This window comes from Nelumbo nucifera, chromosome 1 (assembly GCF_055504915.1).
Source record: "Nelumbo nucifera cultivar China Antique chromosome 1, China Antique-T2T, whole genome shotgun sequence".
NCBI lineage: Eukaryota > Viridiplantae > Streptophyta > Magnoliopsida > Proteales > Nelumbonaceae > Nelumbo > Nelumbo nucifera.
Window position 1 is genome coordinate 108,111,031 of NC_142649.1, and position 18,883 is coordinate 108,129,913.

The 18,883-nt window shown below is 41.4% G+C and overlaps 1 protein-coding gene across 1 annotated transcript; it reads right to left on the reverse strand.

Annotated features, from left to right (window-relative positions):
* Window positions 1-12,871: 12,871 nt before the first annotated feature.
* On the reverse strand, window positions 12,872-16,582 carry LOC104605957 (uncharacterized). Its single transcript, XM_088896555.1, has 5 exons — window positions 15,346-16,582; window positions 15,093-15,174; window positions 14,152-14,256; window positions 13,923-14,081; window positions 12,872-13,485 (listed from the first exon to the last, which is right to left on the reverse strand). The coding sequence occupies exons 1-4, from the start codon at window positions 15,726-15,728 to the stop codon at window positions 13,998-14,000; spliced, it is 654 nt and encodes a 217-aa protein (XP_088752681.1). The 5' UTR covers window positions 15,729-16,582; the 3' UTR covers window positions 12,872-13,485; window positions 13,923-13,997.
* Between the last annotated feature and the right edge of the window lie 2,301 nt (window positions 16,583-18,883).

The window sequence follows — 18,883 nt, forward strand, 5'->3', positions numbered from 1 at the left end:
GGCAGGATAGCCGCTCTAAGTCGTTTCATGTCTAAGTCAACAGACCGTTGCCTGCCCTTCTTCAAGGCAATAAAAGGCAGAGGGTTCGAGTGGAACCCGAACTACCAGCTCGCATTTGACGAGCTCAAAAAATACCTCGCCAGCATCCCGGCCCGAAGAGGGCGATGTTTTAGAACTGTACCTTTCGGCAAACGATGAAGTGGTCAGTTCGATACTAATAAAGAAAGCAGATCGGGTCCAACGACCCATCTACTATGTTAGTAAGATATTGTAAGGAGCAGAAACGAGATATCTAGAGATAGAAAAGATGGCATATGCGTTGGTCATTGCAGCCCGTAAACTCCGCCCGTATTTCCAAGCTCATACCATTACCGTCCTCACCGACAAACCCCTGAGGCAAGTATTACTCAGGCCTGAGGTCTCTAGACGATTGACAAAGTGGGCCATCGAACTCAGTGAGTACGACCTCCAGTACAAGCCCCGGACTGCCATCAAAGGCCCATGTCTGGCGGATTTTGTTGCAGAATGCACATTCTGCTCCGAGGACCTTGTCCCGGTTGAGCACAGGGCTCCCAGTTCGGGTGAGCTCAGTGCTCCCAGGTCGGCTGAGTCCGAGTCCCGTGAGGTCGCACCTAGTTCGGTATCTCTCCTGGTTAGGCCAAGCACGAACTGGGATGAAGAGCCCTGGATCCTTCACGTAGATGGCTCCTCAAACCAGCAAGGTAGCAGAGCTGGTGTAGTTCTTCACGGTCCGAGTGGCACGAAACTGGAGTACGCACTACGCTTTAAGTTCGCGGCATCCAACAATGAGTTGGAATACGAGGCGTTGATAGCAGGGCTAGCTCTGGCTCAAGAGGTGAAAGCAAAACACATAGTTATCTGCAACGATTCCCAGCACGTGGTCAACCAAGTTACAGGGGAATACGAAGCCCGCGAGCCGGCTATGATCGCTTACTTGGCAAAGGTAAGAGAGGCACTGCTTAGCTTCCAGTCACACTTCATAAAGCAAATCCCGAGGTCAAAGAATACTGAGGTCGATGCCCTGTCCCGGCTAGCCAGCACCAGTGACAACACCATGAGAACTGTGTATATAGAGGAGTTACCTCGACCTAGCATTCTCTGGGGGGTAGAGGAGGTCGCTCCTGTTGCCCAAGCAGAACCGAGCTGGATTGATCCACTCGCGAGCTTCCTGCTACATGGAACCCTCCCCGCGGAACGCAACACCACCAGGAGGGTAGAGCGTCAGGCAGCCAAGTACGTCATGATAGACGGACGGTTGTACCCAAGATCCTATACGCTCCCCTACCTGCGCTGCTTGCGACCTCCCGAAGCCAAGCTCGTACTCCGCGACATTCATGAAGGCCTATGTGGCGGACACTTGGGGGCAGGGCCGTCGCTCAGAAGGCACTACGGCAGGGGTACTATTGGCCAACAATGAAAGCAGACGTCGTCAGGCTAATCAGGAAGTGCGAAAAGTGCCAAAAGCACGCCAATATTCACCATCAACCCGTCGCCGACCTCAAGTATCTCACCAGCCCATGGCCCTTCGCATAATGGGGTATCGACCTACTCGGGCCATTCCCGCCAGCAATAGGAGGAAGGAAGTTCCTAGTAGTGGCAGTAGACTACTTCACCAAGTGGGTTGAAGCTGAGACTCTCGTAACCATCACAACTCGAAACGTCCAGAACTTCTTCTAGAAGAACATAGTGTGTCGCTTCGGGCTACCTCGGATGCTGATCTTCGATAACAGAAAGCAATTCGAAGACATCAAATTCCAAGAGTGGTGCCAAGGCATGGGGATCCGACAAAACTTCATGTCGGTTGCGCACCCAAAAGTAAACGGTCAGGCAGAAGTCACGAACAGAGCTATCCTCTGCGGACTAAAAGCCAGGCTAGACCGAGCTAAAGGGTTATGGGTAAACGAGCTGCCCCGCGTCCTATGGGCATACCGAACTACAGAGAAGACTGCCACTAGAGAAACTCCCTTCAACCTCACCTACGGCACGGAGGTAGTCATCCCAGCCGAAATCGAAATCCCCTCACTTCGGATGGAAGCATACAGCGACAATACTAATAACGATGAGCTACATACCAACCTCGACCTACTTGACGAGGTGAGGGACCTCGTATACATTAGAATCGCAGCATACCAACAAAGGGTAGCTCGGTACTACAATGCCAGAGTTAAGAAATGAAACTTTCGTGTTGGCGACCTGGTCCTCCGCAAAATCATGGTACCTGAGCCCGGCGTTGGCAAACTCGGGCCGAACTGGGAAGGGCCCTACCAAGTAAAGAGAGTACTCGGGGGAGCATATGAGCTCGAGACCCTGGAGGGTAAACAAATACCCCGGGCATGGAACATCGTCAACTTAAGACGATTTTACCTATAAATCACCAAACTAAGTAGGCCCCGAGCCACTACCAGAGCATAAAGCCCAGAATGCCGAGCTAACAAGGACCTCGGCACCGAAAGGGGCGGAATATCGAGCTAAAGATGACCTCGGCACCTCATCAATGAAAGCAATCTGCACAAGTATGGAACCCGAAGTACATAGCCCAGGCGGAGAACAGATCGGTTACATAGCCTTACTGTTAACTCGCCTCAGGGCTTAAGTCTAGCAGCTCGGGTATATACTCACTTTGGAAAGAAGAGGATATTTGCACAACTTTTGAACAGAAAAAGTACCTTCATTACTAAATGTTTGCTTTACAGTGTTTAAAAAAAAAAAGACACAAACGAGCTCACAAGCCTAGAGGTCAATCTTCCTCGCCTTCAGAAGGGACTTCGACAACACTCGAAGGACCCGCTTCGTCTTCGGAATCCGCATCGTCATCAGCTGTGATGCGCGAGGTGGTTATGGCGCTGACATCGAGGTCGGGGTACGTGTTCCTTATCATCCATCGGCTCAACTTGAAACCCCGTTTGTACGAGCCCACCATCATGTCGTCAAAGCGTGGCGAGGCGATATAATCCTCAACGGCTTTCACCTTCGCCTCCTCAACAGCTTGAGAAAAGATTTGCGTCTTCTCCCTAATGTCTTCTTGAAGGTACTCGACCTGGTGCTCCAGGTCCAATTTCAGATCGGCCATATGCCTCACCACCATTCCTAAGGCCTCTTTGTCTCTCTGAGACCTCGATAGCCCAGCCTCGGCAGCTTCTGCCCGTCTCAAGCGTCTCTTCGCTTGGATCGCCAAGGCGTGGATAGAGGAGTTCACATGCCAGAACGAGGACAAATCAGCTCGGCAAAAAAAAAAAAAAAAAAAAACCACTCCGCCTTACCACCATGGCGTGAGTTGCAGCCCAAGCACCTATGAGATTGGTAGGGAGATCGGCCTAGTGCGCGACCTCCTCAGGACAAGTGGCAGCCTTGCTTTTTTGGAGAGCGTAGCCCGGTGTCCCGAGCCCGAAGGCATAGCCCGGGCATAGGGAGTCCCTGCCGCCTCCTGAACTGAAGGGGGCACCTCGGGCTCCGCCACCTGGGAAGGATTGGCGCGAACTCGCTTAGCAGCTCGCTTCTTCCGCTTCATGCCAGCAAACAAGTTCGCACCTCGAGTCTTGTCTGCCTCCATAACACCTGAAAAAAGGAGCTCAGCGTCAGAAGACAGGAATAAAAGCAGAAACAAAAATATCTTTATCTGAGCAAGAAACCTACCCGAACTCAGACCGGCCTGAATGAGTTTATCCTCCGTCAGACAGGCTTCACATTTTAGCCCAAGTCGGGCCCAGTCCTGGAGGCCCTTCACTGTATCTTCATCTAAAACAACACTGGGGTCAAGAGCGGCCAAACCCCATTCAGTAGGAAACGGCCACCCCGTAGCACTCTGAACCACGAAGTAGTCCCGCTTCCACGCCGGGACCTTGTTTGGGAGATTGTGTAAGATCTTGAAGCTCAGGCGAGGTGACAGGTAGTACGCCCTCCTACGCCCGGGCAGGGGACCCACTTGTTTCTTAAGCATGAGAATAGCGGAAAAAATTTCTAAGTCCAAAGGAAGGCAGTGCTCACAGCAAAGGGAGATGGTCCCAACAAGGTTGCGGATAGAGTTCGGGTGAAGCTGACCTATAGTGACGTTGAAGTGGTTCATAACCTCAACGATTAGGGGATGGAAGGGAAGGCGCAGCCCGGCAACAAGCTGCTCCCGGAATATCATGATCTCATCTGGACCGTGCTCCCAAGGAAAGTCGCCCGAGGGTAAAAAGTAAGTATACTCCCCGAGTAGGTTGTACTGGACGATAAGGGACCAAAGACTTTCGGACATCATAGTAGAGGGTCCGAACTTGTCTGGCACCCAACCTCGACGAGAGGTGGATGCCAAACTACCCGAGGTGACTCGGCTTGCGGGCTCAAACTCGAGCTCTTCCTCGAGCTCTACCTCGGGCCCCGCCTCGGACTCACTAAGGCCGTCGGGGGCAGCAGCTCGGTTCGTAGAACCAGCGTCTGACCCCTCCAGAGGGCTATCCATGCTACTAAAACTAGACATCTAAAACAAAGAAGGCTAAGGACTCACCAGGAAAAGCTACCGAAACTACGGACGAGTGACACGAGCTGGCCGGCTTGGACGCGAGCTCAAGGAACAAACGCTGAAGGATAACAAAGGAAAGTGACTGGGGGTCCCCCCACTAATTAAAGCCACTATACCCGTGCATCAATGGCCAAGATCGAAACCATCCAACGGCTCCCCACAAAGTCAGCTGCGCACTCCCCGACGAAAAGACACTTTGGCATGCACGTTCGAAAATTCGAAATTGTTTGAAGCACCCATTCAAAAATTTAAAAATTTGAAAAACGTTGGTGCGCATGAGCCATACGCAACCTAAGACTGACCCCTGGTTGAGCCAAGCCAACCCCGGTTGAGCCGCGAACACAAGCAGACTAGACCAAAAAAGTTCCTGATTAAGGCCAAAGTGTCTCGAGGCAAATCCACCTGTCATCCCGTGAACTCCCCACGTCGGGTCAAGACCCCTAGCATGGGGAGTGGGGGGCAATTGATGGAGGAAGATTTGACCCGACCCCTCGGCCATGCAACACGTGGAAGCAACCGAGAGTGACCTGACAAAAACGCCAGCTCGGCACGGAAGCAGGCCCACAACCCGAGCTCCGAACTAAAGAGTCGAGCTCCCTCAAAGGAACCTGCAAACCGAGCTTCGAACTAAAGAGCCGAGCTCCCTCGAAGGAACATGCAACCCGAGCTCCGAACTAAAGAGAGCCAAGCTCCCTTGAAGGAACCTACAAACCGAGCTCCGAACTAAAGAGTCCCAAGCTCTCCCTTCGAGGTCCTGAGCCTTACAAGGAGCACCAAAGGAAGAAAACCCGAACTACCCACCTAGGGGCAGTTCGGGCCATACTCCTATCCGAACTCGAGACTTCACATTGAAAGACCACTTCGGCTCCAAATCGCCTGACTGAGCAACCGTACCTGACACCCAGGAGACCGTACACGGAGGCGGCACACCTAACCGATCAGAGGACTGACACATGACAGCCGCCATCCAACGACCACTTGCCACTGCCATCCCAGACGGACAAAGGCGGCCCTGGCAACTGGCAGTGGGGGTTATGACACCCGAACTGGCAACTGGCAGTGGAAGTTATGACACCCGAACTGGCAGTTGACAGAAGGAAGTGACCCGATCTGGCAGAGGTAATGATGCCCGAACTGGCAGAGGCATGGAAGTGAGCACCCAGGGTGATTATAAAAGGCCCCCATCTCACAAAGAAGAGGGTATGTGTGATTCTTGTGTTTTCTGGTCTTAGAATTTCTCATTTCCCTTGCCTTCTGAAGAACACTAACTTGAGCTTCGGAGTGTTCCAACCGAGTTCCTCCTCGGAAGCCTCCATTTTCTTCCTTGTTTCTGACACCTCCGGTCTCGTAAGAAGCGAGGTAACCGGCAGCTAGGACAGACCGGATCGTACATCATCAGTAGCTATTATTTGAATTTGAAAGCACAGGTGTGGATTGCAAGCTCGGGTCTGAAACTTGGACAACACTAAGCTTCATAATCTTGTTGATGTGATTCAGCACTTGCTGCATCTGTGGTCTCTTCTGCTCAAAGACCACATTATTAATTAATCATTTCTTTCCACAAATAGTATAAAGTTGTTGCTAAGTGTGTCAACAAGTACTCCTTTTTTGATTTATTTTATCTTTCTTTGAGTTGTCTATGCGTTCAATCAGGGTTTAGCCCAAGCCACTTGAGCTTGCATCCAAATTGCTCTAGCAAAGGTTCAGTCAAATAAAACATTTAAGGTGTACTCCTCATATATATATATATATATATATATTTCCCACATTGGGCAATCGAGGTCTTGCACTAATTTCCTTTTGAAGAGATTGGATTTAGTTGGGATTGCTTCCCAAAGAGTCGCCAGAGAAAGAGTTGAACTCTATATGGTGCCTTGATCTTCCAAATTTTGCTCCATAATTAGCTCATGCAAGAGCTAGATGGTAAGGCTTATTGAAAGTTTCTATAGGCGGACTTCACCCTAAAATTACTGATGAGTGGTGATTTGGCCTGACCTGATAAATAGAGGATATGTGGATGCGACCTGCCAATAAGACAATGACTCAGCACTTACCCCCACCTCGGCAAATCATGCCACCCCGGGTACTTTAGTCACTTCGGATAGTACCGAAGCCAGGGGATCTCGGTAATCGCATGCACCAAGGTAACACGTAACATATTCTAGAAGTTTGCCAGCTGTTCCTGGGCCTTTTGGTATCATACCGCATAACCGTAGGCCTTATTCTCGTTCCGCCCGAATCAGATGGACACGATAAGCCTTATCAACTAGCACGTTGGCCACTTTCCAAAACGGAACGGACTCTTACCACCTGGTCCGAAAATCCTTGAGAGTCTCTTTAGGACCCACGACAGTTCAACTATATAAGGGCATTAACCCCCATAGCACAAGGTACACACGATTATTTGCTCACTAGCTTATTTACATTCAAGCTTTCAGCTCACAATCAAAATACAATACTAACTTAAGTATCGGAGCGACCTCGCTGAGCTAGCCACCCTAACTTCTCTGATCCACTTTCTTACAGTTAAAACTAGCTCGCTAAGCGGCCAGCATCTAGATAACCTTCTAACTAGGAGTTTCTAGATTGTGCACCATCAATTACCATTAATCTTGTTCTCTTCCATACCGGCCACTTAGCCCTTGGCAAGACTAGATATAAAAACATTGATGTGAAAAATAAGATCTCTATTCTGGATCAAATGAAGTATGTAAGGAAGCTTCTTCAAGCCATTGTCCACTAGAATCAAGAAGTTAGGTCACTTACTTTAATCATATTCCTTGTTAACAGATCCATTTTGCTTGCCTTTTTTGGAACACCACCCACCAAATTTGTTAGCCAAGGGTCATGATAGCTGAAACATCTCTACCATTTTTAATTGTATCATCCAAATGATCTTTGTTTTAAACTTATCTCTTATTTTTAAAAGCCATAGGGAGGCTTCTCTCCTTGTCTTGGCTTGGCAATATTTGGCATTTATCACTGTTGTCCATAGTGATTGTCTTTCATGCATTAGTCTCCAGGCTTGTTTGGAGAAGAGAGCAATATTCATTTCTTTAAAACTACGATTTATAAGCCCTCCTTGCTCCTTAGGTCGTGTCACCTTGTCCGAAGCCACAATACTACTTGCCCTCTTCTTTCCATCGTGATTTCATATGAAGCTTTTTATAGCCCTTTTTATCTCTATAATTTTGGATTGAGGCATCATTTGGTAGGTGGGTATAGCTTGTATAACTGCTTTGACCAAAGTAACTCTTTCTACTTGGAACAAAAGTAGAACCTGCCAACCCTCCATTTTACTTTTTATTTCTGTCCACTACCTCTTGAGCAGCTTCATATTTTTCTTTTCCTTCCAATGTGCGAGTACCCAAATATTTGTCATTTGGGCTCATCAGTTTCATTTCAAGCGCATGTCTTAATCACCTTTGATGCCTTCTAGGGACATTTGCACTAAATGAAACGCTAGACTTTTCCTAGTTAATTTCTTGCCCCGATCACTCCTCAAATGTGTGCAATACGACCCCAAGTTTCCTTAATTGATTCATTTTTGCTCTGCAAGAGATAGCGGTGGCAATTGGGCGGGTTGGATTTGGTTTGGTTTGGATTGAGCTTAAACCTAATTCATTTAACCTGCCAATCTATTAATGACCTAGTTATATAAAATTAAATGGGTTAGATTCAACCCAAACCCGTTTTAACCCAATTCAACCCGCTCAAACCCATTAATCTTATATTTATGGACTTAAAAAGCAAACTAACTCTCTCTTAACAAATAAGTTGGTCATAGCTTGGTGGTAGAAGTAGTTATTAGTTACATAAGTGGTGAATGTTCAAATCACATTACATGTATGCTATTTTTACACAAGCGACGAAGCCATTTGACTATGTTCGGATTTTGGGTTTACCGAACCACTTAGGTTGTCAGACCAACTTGAACTATCTAATTGGATTATCTTCGAGCTAATCACATCAAGAGTGGTTGAACCGTTTAGATCTGAATTAGTCTGGTCGGATCGGACCAGACCGGTTTAGTCAATGGTGGATTGACTTGGACCGGACCATATCAGGTTTGTGCATGGATTTGGGACCGAACCAATTAACCCAAAGCGGGTCAACATAAGTCAATCAGGTCGGTTGTGTGGATATCGGTCGACTGGACGGTCCAGACCAAGCAAAGCACATGGACATCGAATCACCCCTCCTGGAATTGTTTCGGATTTGGGTCAACCCGGATTAGCTTGTACTGGGTCGAGTCGAGCTATGGACATCGGTTGGACTGGATGACCCAAACCGGATAGAGCAAGCGGTACCAAACCATCCTGCTCGGGGTCTATTTCGGATTCGGTTCAACCCGGATTGGTATATGCTGGATCAGGTCAGACCGCGTTGAACTGGTTCAGACTCGGGTCAAATTGATTTGGATTTATGTTGGGTGAAGTGTGTTGATTCAAGACAAAACTAAGTTTAGTCAATAATTAATAAAAAATCAATACATTAACTATAAATTATTTAATTCAAATGAAGAAAATTAAAAAAATGTTAAGAAATTAATACTTATGTATGTAATGATTAACCTAATGGTTATCCACAACCCAATCCAACCCAACCTATTTAAATGGGCAGATTAGGTGATGGGTTGATCACACAACCCACAAAGTAAATGGACGAATTGGGTGGATTAGGTGAAAAATTACCGCCCCAAGCAAGAGATAAGACATAATTATTATTCCTTGAATATGTGAGAAATTGCTAAAACCCCTTGTAATTCTTATTCCTTGAATATGACCTAATTATTATTCTTTGATTCTGAAAGAGCTTATATACGAATAATAAATAATAAATAGGAAAGGAGAGAGAGGGTTTCCTTCTCGTAATCCTCCCTTTTGTGAAATTGCCATATTGAGTTCCATTCCATGCAACAATAAATCATGTCGCACCATGCTGAAGGGAATTTCATTTTCCTCATTAAGGCCACCAGAAATGACTAACCCATCCTATCAAAATGCCTGGGACATATCCACTTTGATGGTTGCCCATCCCTTTTTACTTATTTTTCTTCATATAATGTATTATTTCTTTGGCAATAATTATGTATCAGTTATTTAACGATCCTCTACAAAACCACCTAAATTTTGTCATCAAAGATGTTAACATATTGGTTAAGACTTTTGCAATTATTTTATATAATATAATAGGTTGCATAGACTGATGGGTTTAAAGTGACAAGCCTTTTGGGGCGGAAGGGATTTAGGGATGAAAATGAGATGTGTTTCATTGATTTTTGATAAAGGCATATTTGAAATAAAGAACTCCTTAACCACTTCATAAACATCTGAGCTAACCACATGCCAATATTTCTGGAAAAACAAAAAGCTAGGGAAGCCATCCTTACCTTGAGCTTTGTGAGGATGCATTTAAAATACAACTGATGTAGGGCATACAAGTAGGGATTCAGCTTCATCACCATTTAGCGTACACAAATTCACACCATCCAAATCACATCGATCTCCTTGCTTTCTGCTAGCTTTTAAGAATTCTTTTTCCAGTTCCTTGCTAATGGCGGCCTTAGAAGTTAGACCCTCCTCTATCTTGAGCCAATCTATGGTGTTCTTCCTTCGATGAATTTTAGTTGAGTTGTGAAAAAATTTGGTATTTTTGTCATTTTTTTCTTCTAGTTTTTTTAGTTCACCATGGTTGGAGGAAGCTATTAAAAAAGGATTTTAGGGTCTGTTTGGTTTGCAGTTGGAATCAGAACCAGAATCGAAATGATCCATTCCCATAATCTGTTTGGTTCAGATGGAAATGAGAATGGGAATTAAAATTAGCAGGAATGAGATTTCATTCCCAAGGGATGGACAGGGAATGGCCATTCCCTCAAATGAGAGAATGTCATTATCCAAACAGTTGGAATCGGAATCCGAATATAGTCCATTCGGATTCCGATTCCAGACCCCTATTCCTGCGAACCAAACGGGGCGTTAGTAATGTTGGTAGAAAGATTTCAGTTTTCCCAGTACTAGCAATGCTCTATGCTTTTAATTAAAGTCTCTGTTACAGTCATTTCTTGAGAGTAAATGCAAATTTGGTCAAAAAGTATATATGAATACAAACTTGTTTTAATTTTGCATTGACAAACTTTGTTTTTTTCGCTTTTTTTTTTTTTTGTAGTTGTGATGGTACAAACATGAATTTGAATATTGTGCATATGTCTGTGTTTGGTGTTGCAGTAGTACTATAAATGTATGGGAGTGCAAATGAAAAAATGTAAATTCTCATTTAAATTTATTTTGGGTTTTAATTTATTCTGCTTCATGTATTAATTTACTTCATTTATAATGCAATCAAACAAAATAAGATAAATTTGAAACAAGAATAGATCAGAATTCACACTGAAATCATTTGCACTGTCACAGTTTCGCATCAATGCAAGTTTATTTGCATTGCAACCAAACACAGCCATACCAATTTTGAGTGCAAAGTTTACTTCTATATTTTGAAAGTAAATTTTGTTCATATTTTAAATGCAAAAACCTCAAATAGAACAACTTTATTTTCATTTTCGAAACAAAACATTTTCTTACCAAATAATCTTAAAACCGAATCAAAGTACAACTTCATCACCTGGATTCTATATTTGTAGTCTTTACCAAATTGGCTTCAGTTCTTACAAAGTTACAAGACCGTACTTACACCATTGGCACAGCTTTTTACAGTGGTGCATTGGGAATACTTACCTACTGTATGCTTTCTTTCAGAAAAAGATATTTCCAATACAATGCTATAAATGACTGTATGGTATTGTGAGGACCAAATCCCACTTCACCAAATACAGCCCTTAAAATTTTTCGGCCAGACAAAATTGATGATTGTAGGCCGAATTATTCGAGTTGGGATCTATTCATAACAAAAATTTTACCAATATGATCTGTATCCACACATCTCATCATCAAACGAGACCCACTATATTTGTAATGTGCGGATACAGATCATATTGAAACAATAATTTTGTTATGAACAGATCCGGCCTCTAATAGTCGAATTGCTTCTATCACACAATTACGCTGGACATCAAGTGGCTATATCCGATTAGACAGGACACAGGAACCCAACCACCAGAATTAAGCTTAAACTAATCAAATTATTAATAGGGTCCATAAAGGTTTAATCTAATCCCTGGCCCACTAGGTAGGTTGGTAAGTGCATACCAAACCCCCACCCACTAAAATCCATTTAAGCCCATTATGGCTCTGGACAAAGTCCTACTTGGAAACCGTAATTTGGTTGACGGATGTCAAATAGCAAAATGGATTCGAACACCAGAAATGATAGTGCTGCCTCCTGCCTCTTCTCTTGATCTCTTCCTCATCCTTGCCTCAGGTTTTCTATTAATCGTTTCCACCTGGCAAATAAGATCTTTCTATGGGCATTTGGTATCCAGTTTTGAGTGTGATTATACCCAATTACTAAAGACTTAAGCAGTATAACATGGAATGATTTTTTTAACCCCGAACTTTCAGGTGCAGGGGTGGGCTGGGGTGTCAATTGGACAAGATTTGATTCAATCTGATCCGGTCCAGTATGAGCCCATTATACATGGATCAGGTTCAATACAATCCCACTAATACTTTGTATTATATGCATCGTCTGGAGTCTGGACCTTTCAATCTGTTCAGATTGTGGTTCCAATTCAAACCTGGTCCATAGACACCTGTATTCTTATCTTTTAATTTATTAATGGACTGGATATTGATTCAATCCAACACAATCCAATATAAATTTATTTTGGACGGACCAGGTCCGATCCAATCCAATAATACTTTGGTCTATTAAATCTGGACTAGTGGTCCATCTAATCCATCTAAATTGATATTGATAAGAATGGGATCCAATCCATTGACACCACTACATGGCCACCTTAAAATTTCATTACTCAACCAACATAATCCGCCTTACCCCAAAAAGCCGAAACACAGACACACATCCTCGCCCACTCAACAGAAAATATGTACACAAGAAACAAAGTTGATCATAGAATAAGTAAAAAAGCATTGAAGAAAACATCAATTAATACGCAAAATAGGGAGTTAATATGTAGTCTTCGTTGAGAAACATCCTAAGGGTCTGTTTGGTTTGCAGTTGGAATTGGAATCAGAATCCTCCGAAATCGGAATCGGAATGGTCCATTCCTAGCATCTATTTGGTTCAGTCAGAATCCTCCAGATTCCGATTCCTGCTGTTTGGTTCAACTAGAAATTAGAATTGGAATCATCCAAAGTTTTCAATTCTACCCTATTAATGCCTTGGAAGAATCACAAGAAAGACCTGTCAACTACAATAACAGAAAATTGGACCCTATGACTTTTTCCATTTGGTGGGAACTTTTTTATCAGTAATCAGTAATTAATTCATTAACTTAATCAAGAAAACATTCATTTGATGGGAACGTTAACAAACAGAAGCAAATTTATGAAGAAATTAAACCTTCCCATTAGGAATATCAACGTTTCTAACAGGACCCTTGAACCATTTCCTTGCATCCAGAAACCACCAAAGCATTATTAAACCCAAACTTACACCTAATGCCACAGGTGCATAGTTGAATGTGTTCCAGGTGATGGGATAGAAAGTTGGCAATAAGAAGACTGAACAGGTATAACAGATCCACAAGAAGGCTATCAAGCAAATTGGCCTTCTTGCTTTGCCCAGATAAAATGGCCCTGGCTTGAAGTTCTTCTCAGCCATGACCATCCTTGAAAAATTGGAACAGTATATCCACCAACCCATCCTATTGTGCCTATGAAAGTTATTGCAGTGACCACATTAACTTTCAATATAGGTAGTCCAAGAAGAATGCAGATGGTTGCACACAGCCACACTGCATTCGCTGGAACCTTGTGTTTCGGATGCACTCTTCTCCGGATGGATGAAAATGGAACTCCCTGATCTCTCGATAGAGCATATATCTGAAACATGCAATTGTGAAATGTTGGTGAGATGACAAGTTCATTCAATAAGTAGTATTAGATTAAAAGTCATTCAGACATGACACAAGCATCATGGTCTTCTAACAGGAGAAATAGTTTACATCTCTCCAAAATAAGAATACTCAAAATGATGTAGAAGTACATATAAAGAAAATAATGTCAGACAATCAATTGATTGAATTGAAAAGCCCATGATCATCATTTTTTTTACTTCCTTTTTTTCTGCTTAAACTAAAGTACTTTGCAGCAAAAGTTTAAGGTCAACATCAAGGCCAATGAAAATAAGATGTGCATTATGGAGAAATTGATTTTCAGATCAGGCTCTAATATTCAAGCTTGGACTATTATGGTTTTTTATAGGAATAGTTCCAAAAGCAAAGGTATAAACAACCTAGTAAGGTAAAGAGATAATTTACTTGCGACTCTGGCTGCACTAGTAGTAATTGAAAGGCCACCAAAGAAGAAGGATTCCCAGATAACAAAGAGTAAAACTATTGCTCCTGCGGCATTAGTATTTGGGCCGGTACAAATGCTGCAGCAGTTTCGTTGTTTACATCATATAAGTAGCTTGGATCCTGGATTGAAAATAGCAATCTTGTATCAGATATGGAAAATAACAATTGGCTATTAATTCAGAAATAATACCTGAATGCTGAAAGTAAGAGCCAATATGTATGCCCATCCAAATAATGAAATGATCCCTATTGCAATTGGACCATTCTTGTCTGCACCCTTTGTTGTAGCTGTATACTAGAAATGATCCCCATGAAACCAAAACATAATTAGTTGTTGTAGATGGTTTGATCATTACTCAACCCCATGAATTGGCCAAAACAATCCCAACAAGTGTACTAACAAATCAGAGGAGAGAAATAATGGCATCTGTTGTTATTACAACAGATCGAGAGAGGGTGTTTGGGTGTATTATTATTTTATTTTATTTATTTATTTTGTGAGCAGATGTTTGGGTGTATTAGGAGCCATGGAAGCTGTATACACAGAAAGCTACTTTTTATCTATTATGGATTTCTTATCCTCTGTCACTAGTGGATGTATGCTACAAGTCAAATCACATAAATCTAGGTATAATATTGAGTTGATTTATTTTATATTTTCCTTTTATTTTCACCTTTTACCCATTGATTCTAGATCTTGAATTTATCCTTGGGCAACAGAAAACAACTGAGATACAAGATCAAAGATAAAACAACAGAAAAGTATTGATCACTCTTATATGACCAATGAGGATCCACAATTGGTTGTTATAGAAGTGTTGTTTATGGATAAATTTTAGAACAACTCAGAGCTAATATTCCCCGTTGGTGGGATCAAACTGATAATGAGTATTAGTGTATTCCTTAAACTGGACGATCGATTAAATTAACATTTCATGAAACAAATAAAATGTATGGAGTAGCTAAGGCGATTCACTGATAATTAAAAAATAAGGGGGAAAGGGATGAGAAGGGAACAAGGGTTCCAAAGAATGAAAATCTGCTTTAGCATATTGAACTAATCATATTGAACAAGGGTTCCAAAGAATGAATCACAGAAAACAAATAGGAGAAGATCCCAACTATACTCACCGATTGCCTAGATCTGGTGTGAAAAACCACTAATGGTAACAGTGAAGAAGTAAATCGATCCCAAAAAAGAGTAGGAGCAAATCTGCAAAAGAGAAAACCAGTCAGTTAGTGGAAAAAAAAAAGAAAGAAGAATGAAGAAGAGGAGGAGAGGAAGAAGAAGATGGCGATGGAGTTTGGTTCAGCTCGCCGTTGATTTTGAAGAAGAAGAAGAAGGAGGAGGAGGAGGAGGATAATGGTTTAACAGTGGCCTTACCTCGCCGGAGGTTGGTTCGGCGATGGAAGATGGCAATGGAGTCCTTGTTCGGCTCTCCCAATCTCTTCGATTGGATTGAAAATGAGAAGGGCATTTTTGTCAAAATATGGAAGATGGCAATGGAGTCCTTGTTCGGCTCTCCCAATCTCTTCAATTGGATTGAAAATGAGAAGGGCATTTTTGTCAAAATATGGAAGATGGCAATGGAGTCCTTGTTCGGCTCTCCCAATCTCTTCGATTGAATTGAAAATGAGAAGGGCATTTTTGTCAAAATAATAAAAAAAGATATCCATATCCGGAATGAGAATCGCATTCCCTAGGGAGGGATCGGGAGAATGACCATTCCTCCATACGAGGGACTCCCATTTCGCCAAATCAAACATTTAGAATCAGAATGATCCATTTTGATTCCGATTCCGGATCCCTATTCCTATGAACCAAACGCACCCTAAATTTTCAAGGAGTATAAAAAACAAAAGCAGTTGAACTCTGAATCATGTTTAATTCACGTTGGCAAAAACATTATTATCGTGGTGATATCGCAAAGTGTTGTTATATTGTTTATGCTTAACTTAACAAAATCATACATATTAATTGGTGGTGAGGTGGGCTCAAATCATAGAGAATTAGAGATAGAGACACACAAACCATGCGGCTGTTAGGGGCCAACAGTTTGTGGCTTTGTGCTGTTGAGAGCGTTTTTGGGTTGGACTTGGACACATTAATCTATTCATGCCCATATTATCTTTTTTAGTTAAAAAAAATGTAAAGGACAATTACTATTTTACCCCAATCATGATAACGTGGCATGCCCATGAATGTTCTTAACAGCATAGGCTATTGGCTGGCCCCCAACAACCAAAGTTGTTCGGACATTGGAGAGAGGGGGGAGGCTTGGGTGTTTGTACAAACAGCTTAGGTTGTTAGAGTGCTTCTTATATGTGACGTTATCATGGATATATATAAAAGAGTAATTTTAATTAATTGTATGTTTTAATAAATAAACAAAAAGGGGCTGTGAGATAAGGTGTCATGATAGCTTTTTTTTTATTTCTTTCTTTTTTTTCCTTTTTTTTATTTCTTTCTTTTTTTCACTTTCAATAAATAGTTTTAGACTGCTGTACCTTAGGGTTGAGCATTTGATTTATTCAGTTAAAAACCCAATTGAATAAATCAAAATTTTTTGTTTGGTTTTCAGTTATTTCGGTTAAAATTGAATTTCATTAACATACATATTATATATATATATATATATATATATATATATATATATCATATATAATATATTAATATATAAATATATAGTATACTATATGTTATATGTTATATATTATATATTACATGTTATATAATGAAATTCAATTAATTCAGTTTCATCAGTTAACCAAATGTGTAATTCTGAAAACTAAAATTGAAAGTCCAAAACCGAAATTTTCAAAAAATGAATTTTCTAAAAATTGAAAAAACCAAACCATTTTTTTTTTTTTGATTTTTTGGTTTTAACCGAATAATGCTCACCCCTACTATTTTAGTCAAGGTTCTAAATACCGACACGGGCTGATACACTGGTAGGGCGTATTGGCCTGTGTTGGTACATTTTTTTACGTTTTATTTATTTTTTCGAAACCGGTTCAGAGGAGTCGGTTTAAGGCCCGACTGCCCTTTGAACTGGTGGCTGACCTGATACAACCCTTGGACGGTAAGCCATTGGAATGATACGTATTGGCCGATATTTTAGTATTTTCTATTTTGATTTTGGTTTCCTTTTTCAAAGAAAGAAACAATCTATGGGACAATTCTCTCTTTAATTAGTAAACTCAATAAATTAATTAATTAACATATAACTTAATTTTAATTTATTAATTAATAACTTAATAGGTTAATTAACTAATTAAGATAATGACTTGATAAAAAAATATTATGAATTTAGACAAATTTATTAATAAGCTTAAAATAATATGAATTTATGCAAAAAGGCTAAAAATTTATACAAATTAATAAGCTTATTAATAAAAGCTAAAAAATTGTTTAAAAATCTAATAAAAATTAAAATCTATTTAAGTTCCATTCGAAATTGATAAGATTTTTTCTACCAATATAAAATCTGCTTAATTTCTATGACTCAATTGATTCATATTTCATAACATGGTTTTAAAAACCGAGCTGGAACCTAAACTGCTTTGGCCACTGGTTTTCGGATCAGCGGTTCGATTGTCCAGTTCAAACAAATGGCCCATTCCAATTTAAAATATATATAATAATTAAAATAAAAAACAATCAAAAATCACTGTTCGGATCGACGGTTCGACCACCTGAATCAACAGGTCACTGACCAAGTTAACATACCTGAGAGCATTCTCATTGTGGAAGTTATGGCTAGACCCACTCAGCTTAGTCAATTTATGAACATTCAAGAAGGCCAAGGCAAATCAATTTTCTTTTTTATGCGAATCATCATCAATCCCCTTGACAAATCTTATAATTATTACCTTATATGGTAAGATGAGATAAAATGAGTAATTGATGCCAATTCCTCCGTTCTTATACATGAGGGTTTTGAAAGTTATAATTTATTATGATTTATGAACAATGTAAGCAAAAGCTAAGCAGAAGACTCATTGTCTGTCGCATGCGGGAAGAGAGATGCTTATTAATTACTTTTATTTCATCTTACTTGATGGTTTCAGATCCCCTCCCTCATTCAATATGTTCCTAAATGAATTCAGTTGCATGGGATTTTTGGTAGGGCTACAAAAGCGGTTAGGCGCATATCTATCCAAGGGTGGCAGAAATTCACAAAGCCAAAGATCAGTGGTGGTCTTGGGATTCAAGATATTCTCTTGAAAAACTGTGTGGCATCCATGAAGCTAACTTGGCGGCTTTTGACTAAACAAAATGGACTTTGGGCCAAACACCTAAAGCTAAAGTATTTCAACTCTAGTGAATCCTTCTAGACTATTAAGCCGCCTAAGGGCTCATCCTCCTCCCACATCTGGAGGTGTTTACTTAACTCGAGGGAGGACTTAAGGAAACACGGAGGTTGATCTCACACAAACATCTTCAATGATTCATGGGTTCCAAACTTTATATTTAACAAAGATATTTCTCAGTCCAATGCTAAAGTTGCAGATCTCATTGACTTTGACTCAGGTAAGTGGAGATCAGATTTGATTTGCTCGAAATTCAATCCTGTTATTGCTCAAAGCATTCTTAATATTGAGATTCCGGCTAATCCTCTAGCCCACCAAGATAAGATTATCTGGACTTTCACTCCCAACGGTTGCTTCTCCAGTTCTTCAGCATATAGATTACTGAATGGAGAGTGTGTTGATTCTTCTTATAATTTGAATGCAGCCCCAAACATTTCTTGGAAAGAATTCTAGGGTTTCAAGGAACTCCCGCCACGTATTCACATCTTTGTTTGGAGAATTCTTCGCCAAGTTCTTCCTCTGAAAGGAGTTCTCTCCAAGTATACAAACAAGATTGACAATCTATTCCCCCTCTGTTCTGAAGTGGAGGAAGATTTGGATCACCTATT

What these genes read in the sequence shown, in the direction of transcription:
- LOC104605957 (XM_088896555.1), bottom strand. Translation starts at nt 15,728, where the DNA reads ATGTTTGATTTGGCGAAATGGGAGTCCCTCGTATGGAGGAATGGTCAT. An exon ending in ACACCAGATCTAGGCAATCG is followed by an intron (nt 14,257 to 15,092) that starts GTGAGTATAGTT and finishes GATCATTTCTAG; the next exon opens with TATACAGCTACAACAAAGGG. An exon ending in CTCTTACTTTCAGCATTCAG is followed by an intron (nt 14,082 to 14,151) that starts GTATTATTTCTG and finishes TTTTCAATCCAG; the next exon opens with GATCCAAGCTACTTATATGA.